We start from the raw sequence: 12,413 nt of genomic DNA, 5'->3' as shown, positions 1-12,413 counted from the left end.
ATTTAGTAAAAAAATTAAAAGGGGGGGGGGGGATTTTATACATGATAGTCCCACTACAATAAGTTGGATTTTGTTATAAGATTTTAGGAGCGGGGAAAGTGGAGAGGGTGATACAAATTACACTAGACACGACAAACATCTTCCCCTAGCCATAATCTAACCACTACAGTGATAGCATGTAAGAGACTTGTGGCAACTATTGACCCCCCACACAGAGTATCAAACATGTATTAATCTCTTAGGGTCCTTTAGGAATTTATTTAATACATCCAAGGACATTGTCAATCTCCACCACATAGAGAGGCTTAGATAATATGGTGCTAGGTATAGATGTGAGTGACTTGTATTGATGTCTGCCCTCCAAAGAATTAGTGGCATAACTACTGTAAGGACCAACATTCAAGGAGCATAACACTTTCACTGTTGTTGTAAAGTGCCTATCTGCAACCTTACAAAGACATTGCCAAATGTTGGTGTTGCCCTTTGCCCTTTCCTCCTGAAAGTAATTGCCTCCTTGGCCTAATGATCCCAAATCAGTATTGTAAAGGAAATTTTCAAATAACGTGAGATTATTTTTCTCTTTTCCCCATGTATCCGAATAGCTATTTGTTGGAAAAAGATGTCAAATATCATAACTAACTGGTATAACTTTGAGAGTAATAAGAAAGTCTTTTTTGGGTTGCCCTCAAGAGCAATAATAGCTAGAAAATAGTTTTAATAGATTGAGATAATGGTATATTAATTTATTACATGTTAATAAATTAACTACAAAGTAGTTGAAATTAATTAGAGTTAAATAGAATTAATTTGGAATTAATTTGGGGTTAATTGGAATTAATTTGGAGGTGTAGGGAATGAATATTAATTGTTCAATAATCGAACAAAGGGGACATATTGGAACCCTTAAGGTGGTGGACAATTTTGAGAGATCCTAAGAGGCTTCCAAAATCAACTCAAGTAACAAATAAGGCAATGATTTGAATCTGGATTAAATCTGATTATTTAATTGATTCAAATCAATGTTATCCTGTTACCACCACAACTATAAATAAGGGCATAGGGAGCTTATTATTTCCCTCACTACTACAACCTTCTAAAAGGTTGAGAATTTTGTTCACAAGCCTCTCTCCTCTCTCCTTTGGTTTTCTAGGATTCTTTTCTTTTGGGTGTGAGCGATTGAATATATTCTACTTTGGGTGCTAGTCCTTCCAAGTAAGGAGTTAGAGATCTTCAAGTGGAACAATTATATACAATTATACTTGAGAGGTTAGTAATCATATCCTTTTGATACTTTAAATTTTTATTTTGAAAATTAGATTGCTATTTTGAAAAAAAATCAAACACTTTGGCTTCTGGTTGCCATTAGGGCTCCTCGGAATCTTCTTACATCAATATGATGTGAAAACAACAGTCTTGTTCACATTTCCCACAATAATGTATATCATAATTGTACAAATAAATTTTAGGTGACTATTACTTTGTTGGTCAAAATATTGTTGTCAAAATTGTTTGTCTTCTCCGATCTTATATGTGATATATTTACTAAGAAACACTTGCCTAGCTGATTTTAGTTCCTTATCTCCACGCTAAAATGGATAAGGTATTGCTTACTTTGTATCAAGGGGCAGTTAGAGTATAGATTTTGGTTATTCCATATTATTCAGCTTTACTGTTGTATCTATTCGTAATCAGTGGTTGTTTTGTGCTTACACCTATTTCGGTAGGCATTTATTATTGTAATTTGTACTTTTATATCTTAGGTTTTATCCAAATAGAATATATAACCATCAACGATTCTACAACCTCTCAGTTAAATGGATTCCATACATGAAATGCTAGCAATCTTCACTGGAACTCTTATCACCAGGTCAGATGGATTCCACACATGAAATGTTAGCAAACTTCATTGATACTCTCGTCACCAAGTGTCATTTAATGATAAAGTGAATGTCTATTGGATTCTCCATATTCCCCCATTACTCTACATAATTAATGAGCATTATAAAAAACATTATTATGACTTTTGTGAGTGTAGTTATCCACCACTATAATGAGCATTCATAACATACCTTACATTTCATCTTCTTTGTCTAGTATAAATAGTGAATATTATGTATTGTAAAGTTTGATGATTCCATCACAAATAGTGGAATAAAAGATCCCTTTACTCTCATGTCTTTCTTTACTCTATAATTTATCTTGTTATTTAATCATATTTTATGATAGGTTATCAGCACAACTATACCATAGAGCTCTAACTCCTTATTACTCTTGTCATTTTTAGGTATGTATTATTTTATAAGTTTACATATAAAATGCTTACAACTTATTTTATGTATTTTTTAAACTAAAAATTGCTTAACATACAAGTCTTTATTTTGATTAGTATTTTCACTATGGAAAACCATGCTAGAGAAAACTTTCTCTACTTTTCATGCCCATAACATGCTTCTGTAGAGGCAAAATCATGAGAAAGGTTTAAAAAATCTGAATTAATCTAATGTCTTCTACTGGTTGAACAAAACAATGAACTATTGACGAAAAATCATCAATCATGCCTAACCGGTTCTAGTCCATTCCCTGAAATGAATGAAATATCATACAATCATAATATCCATGGGTCTAACCGAGGTCGTGGAGGTCTTCATAATTATCATAACAACAATAACAATATTGAAAGTAACCACCAAAATTTGGAAAATAACAAAAACACACATTATAATGATAAAAGTGGTCAAGGCCAAAAGAAAATTCAAAATATTTGTCACCGATGTGGAATGACCAGTCATTGGTCTTGTACATGAAGCTCTCCAAAGCATTTTATTGATCTTTATCAAGCTTCTCTAAAATCTAAAGAAAAATAAAATATCGAAACAAATTTTATTCAAAGTGATTTTCACGAAGATCAACCAAAAATGACACATTTTGATGTTGTCGATTTTCCTTTCTACCTAAAAGGGACAAGTAGTGTTATGTATGACGATGAAAGAATAATATGTAGTTTTGGTTCATGTCAATTATTATGTTTTTATGTCATATTCATTTCATGAGAAATGATGTCATCACAATCTTCACAAAGTAATAAAATATGACTTTATTTATCTATGTCAAATGTTTCTTATGTTTTATTTATTTATTGAAGAGAAATATGGATATTCACAAAAGAAAATGAGGAAGATATATGTCTTGCAGACAGTGCAACAACACATAATAACGGGTAGTGCAAAAAATGATTACCATAAGAGACAATATTTAATAATGAAAATTATTTGTCTTACTTATCAATTGGATAAGCAAAATGTTAATATAATAACGGGTAGTGCAAAAAATGATTGAAGGCTCCGGAAGAGCGAATAGAATATTACCATAAGAGACAATATTTACAATTGGTGATGCATTATTTTCATCAAAATCACCAGGAAATTTATTAAGTTTTAAGGATATTCGGTCTAACGGATATCATGTTGAGACAATTAATGATGGCGATAAAGAGTATTTCAATGTTACAAAAATGATATCGGGTAAGAAAAGTCTTTTGGAAAAATTACACGTATTCTCCTCCGGTTGGGCCATCCTGGATCAATTATGATGCGCATAATAATTGAAACTTCAAGTGGTCATTCATTGAAAAAACTAGAGGATATTTCAAGCTAATGAATTGTATTGTGTTGCATGCTCTCAAGGAAAATTAATTTCTCATCCATCATTGAACAAAGTTGGATATGAAAGTCCAAGTTTCTTAGAAAGAATTCAAGGGGATATATATGGACCAATTCATCCACCATGTGAACCATTTAGATATTTTATGGTTTTAATTGATGCGTCAGCTAAATGGTCACATGTGTGCTTATTATCTAGTCGTAATCTCGCTTTCGCAAGATTACTTGCACAAATAATCCGCCTAAGGGCACATTTTCCCGATTACTGAATTTAGAAAATTTGACTTGACAATGCTAGCGAATTTACATCACAAGCTTTTAATGACTATTGCATGTCAATTGGGATAACTATTGAACATCTTGTTGCATATGTTCATACACAAAATGGTTTATCTAAGTCGTTAATTAAATGACTTCATTTAATTTCACAGCCATTACTAATGCATTCTAAACTTCCTACATCGACATGGGGGCATGCAATTTTACCTGCAACATCACTTATATGCATCATGCCAACTAGTTATCATAAGTTCTACCTATTCAACTGTTTTGTTCACAGGAACCAAATATTTCCCATCTAAGGACGTTTGGATGTGCAATATATGTACCCATTTCTTCACCTCACAAAAATTGATCCTCAAAGAAGAATGAGAATTTATGTTGGATATGAATCTCCATCTATATTAAATTATTTAGAAATACTAATTGGAGATTTATTTACGGCTAGATTTGAGGTTGTCATTTTGATGAATCGGTTTTTCCAACATTAGAGGGAGAAATAAAGAAGTTGGAAAATAAAATCTCTTACAATGAATTATTACTCTCATTTTTATATCCTCATTCAAGTCAATGTGAAGTTGAAAAAGATAATTCATTTACAAAATGTAGCATATCAGTTGGAAGATGCATTTACTAACCTTGAGTGAATAACAAAGTCTCATGTACCAGCTGTAAATGCTCCAATTAGAATTGATATCCCAGAAGGAAAAATTACAACTACAAATGAATCTTAGGCACACCTGAAGCGTGGAAGCACAAACTCCCATAAGGGTGCTTATAAATAGGTGGTTACTACAACTACAAATGAATCTTAGTATGGTTCACTTGACAATGATACTTATAAGAAAATCTCATAAGGGTTTAAGGTGCCAGAAGCACAAACTCCTAATTCCCAAGAAGTATATTCGGTAATATAAAATAAATCTTTGTATAAGTTAAAACAATCTGGCCATATGTGGTTCAATTGTTTAAGTACTTTTTTGTTGAAAGATAGCTATAATAATGTTCCATTCAACTCATGTGCATTCATAAAAAGATCTGGATCGTAATTTGTGACAATTGTTGTTTACGTAGATGATTTAAACATAATTGGAACTCCTAGAGAATTGGAAAATACCACTTCTTATTTGAAACAAAATTTTGAAACGAATGATCTTGATAAAACGAAATTTTGTTTGGATATTCAAATTGAGCACACCAAAAATGGAGTTTTCGTAAATCAATCCAGTTATCTAGAAAAGGTGCTTAAAATTTTTTATATGGATAACTCACATCCATTGGGTAACCAGATGGTAGTAAGGCCCTTAGATGCCAAAAAGGACCAATTTCATCCTTGTGAAAAACATGAAAAACTTCTTGGTCCCGAAGTATTATATCTTAGTTTTATTGGTGCACTAATGTATCTTGCTAATAATATGAGACCTGATATATCTTGTGTTTTAAACTTATTAGCAAGATATAGTTTTGCCCAATAAGAAAACACCGCAATGGAGTCAAACACATTCTTTGTATTATCGAGATACAATAGATATGGGCTTATACTAATCTGATTCATCAAATGCGGAGTTAATTGGTTATGAAGATACTTGATATTTATCTGATCCACACAAAGCTCGATCCCAAATAGGTTACTTATTCACTTTTGGAGGCACCATAATTTCTTGGCATTTTGCTAAACAAACTTTAGTTGCTGCTTCTTCTAACCGTGCAGAAATTATAGCAATTCCTGAGGCAAGTCGTGAATGTATTTTGTTGAGAAATTTAACTTATCACATTCATGAGAATTATGTTCTAACTTCTAACAAAGATGTTCCAACCATACCATATGAAGATAATGCGGCTTGTATAGCCTAATTCAAGGACGTTCCAACCATATCATATGAAGATAATGCGGCATGTATAGCCCAATTCAAGGAAGGGTTTATCAAAGGAGAGAGAACCAAACATATATAACCAATATTTTTTTCACTCATGATCTTCACGTGACATCAACATCTAGAAAGTTCAATCAAGTAACAACTTGGCAAAAAAATTTCATGAAACATTAGAATGTTGCGCTTAAGGAAATAAAGTGATGTGATGATCAGGGGGAGTTAGAAACATATTGTACTTTTTTCCTTGGCTATGTTTTTCCCACTGATTTTTCTTAGCAATGTTTTTAATGAGCCAAATTGTTCCCAATATCTATTATTAATCATGTACTATTTTTCCTAAATAAAGAGTTTTTTCCCATGAGGTTTTATCGATTAAGGTTTTAACGAGGCATGATACAATCGTCATTCAATGAGAGTGTTATGAATTTTTATTTAGTGAATGACTATTGTATTTTCCACATTCCCACATTACTCTCCATAATTAATGAGCATTATAGCAAACATTATTATGAATTTTATGAGTGTAGCTATGCATCACTATAATGAGCATTCATAACATACCCCGTATTTCATCTTCTTTGTCTAGTATAAATAGTGAATATTATGTACTACTTGTCAGACCTATGTATTACATGGGTTAATTAAAATAAATATAAAAGTTTAAATATTTAAGAACTTTGGATTTATAAAAAATAAGAAAAATAAAGAATTATTAAAATTGATTTTTTTATCATTTAAATTTAATTAAATAAACAAAATAAACTAATGAGCTTTAATTTATGAATTTTGAAATAAGAGTGTAAGTCCATTAATGAAATTGATATTCATTTATTACTAAATTTATTGTAATTATTACATTAAAGTATTATGTGAGATTTATTAAAATAGAAAAAACCCATAAAATGACATATGGAAAAGAAATTAATTTAAAATAACCACAAAATGACATTTGACAAATTGAATGAGAGTGTGACATATGGCAAAAAAAACATTTATTTATTATAGTAGATTGTAATGTTTGATGATTTCATCACGAGTATATATATATATATATATATATATATATATATATATATATATATATATTCATATTCATATTCTAATATCCATATACTAATAAAAGAGTAGCTCTTTTGCCATGTGTCACCATATTAGATATTTTAATTAATATGTTGCCACTTGTCAATCTATTAGTTTTTCATTTTAAATTTATTAGATATCGTCATTAATGTGATTTTATCTTAAATTTTAAATTTTAAATTATTGTTTTCATTAATTCACAAATAAAAAATATTTAATATATATTAAAAATTAATTTTATATATTTATTTGAATCAATGATTATAATTTTACATAACTAATAAAAATATCTCTTAAATTAATAATTTATTTAAAATAACTTATTAATAATTTTGAGTTTTTATTATAAAAGTTTGATTAATTTTATAATCGTGGTTCCCACGGATTATAAACTAGTAAATGAATAAGTTTGTTCTTCTATTGACAAGTGTCATATTATTAAACTCCTCATTAATAACTATATGTAACATATCATGCCACTTATCAAATTATTAATTATCAATTTTAAATTTCCACTCTAATTATATTAAATTAATAATTGATTCTTCATTTTAAATTTCAAATTTTAAAATTTTTCATTCTAATTATATTAAATTAATAACATTAAGTTAAAAAATAAAATAAAATCAATACAGATTATAAAATGATATAACTTCACATATTTATTTAAGTCAACCACTATTTAAAATAATTTGTTAGTAATTTTGATTATTTTAATATAAAATTTTAATTAATTTAATAACTATAAGTTAGAGTTATAAACTAATATATTAACTTCGTCAAATTTTATATTTTGCCAATTAGAAGGATTAAAATTATTTAAACCCCATTTTAGTTTTAGTGGTGGAGGGTATGGTACTTTATGGGAGGCTTTAATTGCGCATTAACTAAAATACAAAATATTTTATTTTCAACGACCAACTAGGCATCGTAAGGTTATCGAATAGCAAATAACTAATAATATAATTAAACTTTTCAAAAAGTATTCTTTTTGATTCAAAATAAAGTATGTAATAACGAAATGACCATTTTGTCATTGAAAACTAGTATTTAAGTCATTGTATTGTATTTTATGTTGTAGACTTTATTTATATCTAATAAAAATAAATATTATAAAAGACCAAAAGTAACTTTGCAAATAACTAATAATATAATTAAACTTTTATAAAAAATATTGTTTTTAATTCAAAATATAGTACGTAATCACAAATGATCATTTTGTCATTGTATAGTATTTAGACAAAATTTCACGATTGGTCCCTGTGGTTTACACAATATCGCACTTTGAGGACTTTCTAGCAAAAAGTCACGTGAATGGTCCTTAAGGTTTCATTTAATTGCACGATTGGTCCTTGACCCTAACCCCGTCATTTTTGAGCCGTTAGTGAAGGGGTAAATTTGTCTTTTCATCTTGTTGTGCATCAGAGTATATAATTTAAGGTACGCCTTTGTATCCTTCTACTTCTCATTCCTTGCCTCTGTTCTTCCCTCCCTACTCACATTCTATTCCAAAATTGAAGAAGATGGTGATATGTCACTGTGGAAGGCCGGCGATTTTGGTGACATCGTGGACTGACTTGAACCCAGGTCGTCGATTTTGGTCATGCTCAAGGTTAGGAGGAACATGCAGCTTTTTGGATGGTTCGACCCTCCCATGTGCCCTAGGTCAACTGTTGTGATTCCGGGGTTGTTGCGTGGAAGAAACAATCTCGAAGCAAGATTGATGATGGTGAAATGGCTACTTTGTCTGAGTTGGTTGTTTTTCATGGTGTGTTACCTTTTCAAGTAAAAAATCAAGAAGCATTTGGGGGGGGGGGGGGGAATCTATAACTTGGAATCTGTGTTTTGGTCCCATTTTTTTCATAGCTTTTGAAGGATTTTCCCTATGATTGTATGTAATGATGGGACAAGAAAATGTAACAGATATAATATGTAATGTAAGTTTGATGTTTTGTTTTAATGTGATGGATATTATATTAGCAAGAAAGGAAATTGTCAATTTGATTGCATGTAAGTGTAATGTTGATTATTAAAGTGCAGTAACATAGCCAAAAAAACTAATTACCAAAGTAGCATTACCATTAACCATAATGCATGTAAGTGTAATATCATGTTACAAACATAGAATACCCAAAAGACCTATCAAAAGTAGTTGTTTTGACTGACATACCATAACCAAACTTAGTAAACATGTTCTAACTTTAATTAGACATAATAGCAAAAGATTACTTAGAAATACAAACTAAGCTACAACATGTTTTCCCTTCTTTTGTCCACCCCCCTATCCAGCTTCACTAGGACCTCCCTGCCCCTTGCAAGTCCTAGCATTGTGACCTTTGTTGTGGCATTTGCTACAAGTGACTGTCAAGTGTTTCCTACTTAACTTGGTACTTTGAGTTGGCTCATCAACTGCCCTCTTCCTTTTTTTCTTTGGCCTACCAACCTATAAACAAATTCATATGGTTACATATTAACAAGTTTATTAAATAGTTTCAAGTTAAATTAAACAAAACATGTATGGCAACAAACCTGTTTGTGATGTTTGGGTGGGAGAAGGGTTGTTGGACAATCAGATCTAGGCCACATGCTCCTTCCATTTATTGGGTCAATTGTGTGTTGGTACATAGCATTCCATGTACTGAGCCAGTAACATTTGCTCACCCAAGCCTCAGGATCTCCACATTCTGACCCATTCTGCATCTTATCATACATTGCAGCAATAGCATGCTGGCATGGAATACCTGTAATGTCCCATTTCCTGCAAGTGCAACTCCTCTCTTTCAAATTCACAACATACTGCTCCATCCATAGACCAGTCACTTGATATTTATCAGCTCCATTAAATAGAACCCCCATCTTACTTGCCTCTGTCTTATTGTTTTCTAAGATTGTTGTTGCAGTTGTACTTAGAGAACCATTGCATTTGTCTAGCACCTTATGAACATTTACTATTCTCTTTGTGAGGTATTCTCTAATATATTCCAAACAAGTGATTATAGGCTTGTCCCTTGCTTCATCTAGCTTGGAGTTAAATACCTCACACAAGTTATTTGTTAAACTATCAGTCAATGCCCTTCCTATATATAAAACCAAACAATTAATTACTGAAATCAGTTATGAAATATGTTAGTGAAAAGAGTATGATACTTACCAGAGAAATAGGATCTTGCCCAGTGTTTTGCAGGAATTTTACTTCACCACTCATGTGCTTTTGGGTTAGGCTTTTTCAGTTTCTCCATAGCCCTATTGAATTTTGGTATGTTGTATACTTTTCCACAACACCATATTGCTTCCCTCAATTCATCTCCTTTGTGTTTCAATTTCATGTTGTCATACACATGTCTTAAACAGAACCTTTGCTCAGCTGATGGAAATAACTTCTCTATTGCAGCCAAGATTCCCTGTGAGTACAATTAAAATAAGTTAGTAAATGAAATTAAAAAAAAAAAAGTAAAAGTGAATAAAAAGTTAGAGGGTACCTTTTGCCGATCTGAAATGAAAGTGAAGTTAGATGAAGAATTCAAATCTAAGTCATCACCTAAGTGTTCCAAAAACCATGTCCAAGAGTTAATATTTTCAGTCTCTACAATGGCATATGCAACTGGGTAAATGCCATTATTCGAATCAAGCCCAACTGCAGTAAGAATTTGTCCTGGAAAGGGACCCTTCAAAAACGTACCATCAAATCCAAGAAAATCCCTCAAACCTTTTTTAAATCCCTCCTTCAATGGACCAAGTATGTATATATCCGTTTGAAGATCCTTGTCTCAGAACACACATTGGGTTCAGTTTCGACATCTATCTTCACAGTTGTTCCTAGATTCTTTGACTTCAATTCCATGGCATATTCTCTCAAAACACCATACTGCTTTTCATAATCACCATAAACATATTGTTTTGCCATAGCTTTGGCCCGAAATACTTTCATCTTTGATATTGAAAGTGAATACCTCTGTACTAACTCCTCTTGTAAAGCACGTTTAGGGATCTTGGGGTTACTTTCAACTTGATGCAATATATTGTTAGCTAGAAACTTAGATGAACAAGCCCTCACTGTCCTTGTTTGCAAACAAGAATGAGAATCTTCGTATGTTTTGACAGTCCAAAGTTGTTTCTCATCTACCCTGGATATAAAAAGAACCCATGGAAAAGTTGTTTTCTTGGAAAGTACTAAATTGCCCCTATCTTTATTACTGTCACCAGTCAATTCAGGAACAATACCCCTATACTTTACCCTAACTCTTTTCTTGTCATTCTTTACATAATATAGATCCCTCCTTTCTTTTACAGAGTAGTTGGCAATAACTTCTCTTATTTTTTCCTTTTCCTTGAACGTCTGACCAATCTTAAAAGCTTTAGTGTGAACCTCACCAGATGAACAAGCAACTGGTTTTAGAATGGACCTTAACAATTTCTTCCTAGGCTCTTTTTCACTAGCAAATGACTCAAAGACATCATTGTCTAAGACTTCTAAAGGTTCATCTTCAATGTCTTCATGTTCCTTAGTATTATTGTTTGTCGGATCAAGCTGGCCCAAGTCAATGTCTTCATCAAGTACACTACAGAAGTTGATCATGTTCACCTCCACATCATCTATCAAAGGTTCCTCATCAAACACTGTTTTTTTGCATCATGCTGACTATCAAAATCACTTTCATCTGCACTATCCTCACAATCATATTCATCATCTACAACTGGATCATTATTCATAACTGGCTCATCATATTGGTCATCTATGATTGGCACATCATGCATAACTGGTACATCATTCAAAACTGGTTCATCATTCATAACTGGTTCATCATTCAAAACTGGCTCATCAGTCATAACTGGCTCATCATCCATAACTGGCTCACTATCCTGTATCACTTGTGAAGGTCCATCAAATGTTCCATATGGCACAATGGACTGGGAGTAGTCTAATTTTTTCCTAGAAGACCAACAACTTTTCCCTTCTTTTGGTTCCTATCTAGTTCAGGGGATACATCAGTAACCAACTCCTCAATAATAACCTTGGTGGGGGACAAAAAATAACTGTTAACCCTTGTATGCCCATGCTCTATATAGATACTTAAAAGGTTATTTTTTTCCACATAATTTGACAATACATGCACATCCCCATCATTTCCTAGAGGTAACAGACCAAAGTCCAACTCTACTTCTGGAATAAGAAAATGATAATACAAAGTTTGCCCTTCTACGTACCCTATTTCTCGAACCATTGTATCCAACTCATGCACAGAGAAAACGTCAATATCTACGAAGTCAACATGGTCTATTGTTCCATCTACGTACCTTCTCCCAGGTCTTTTCGTGAATATCCCACCATGATGGATTTTCAGAGTGAAATAGTTGCTTATTCCCTCTGAAATAAAGAATAACAAAAACAATTTCAACAATTTGGGCATAATATCAAATCGATAAAATCAAAGATCACTTTAGTAAGTCACTTACGGTATATCCTTTCCAAATCATAATTTGATGCTTTAGTGTGTTTGGAACGAAGTGACCATAACGTTAA

General features: G+C 31.8%; 1 protein-coding gene across 1 annotated transcript; it reads right to left on the bottom strand.

Annotated features, from left to right (window-relative positions):
* Positions 1 to 9,173: 9,173 nt before the first annotated feature.
* LOC145067708 (uncharacterized) lies at positions 9,174 to 9,748 on the bottom strand. The gene is made up of 2 exons (XM_079014784.1): positions 9,422 to 9,748; positions 9,174 to 9,335 (listed from the first exon to the last, which is right to left on the bottom strand). The coding sequence occupies exons 1-2, from the start codon at positions 9,746 to 9,748 to the stop codon at positions 9,174 to 9,176; spliced, it is 489 nt and encodes a 162-aa protein (XP_078870910.1).
* Between the last annotated feature and the right edge of the window lie 2,665 nt (positions 9,749 to 12,413).

The sequence above is a fragment of the Lactuca serriola genome, chromosome 8 (assembly GCF_051521515.1).
Source record: "Lactuca serriola cultivar US96UC23 chromosome 8, Lser_US96UC23_V15, whole genome shotgun sequence".
Classification (NCBI taxonomy): domain Eukaryota; kingdom Viridiplantae; phylum Streptophyta; class Magnoliopsida; order Asterales; family Asteraceae; genus Lactuca; species Lactuca serriola.
Note: the sequence above shows the minus strand (reverse complement) of the source record. Positions and strands in the feature narration are given on the sequence as shown.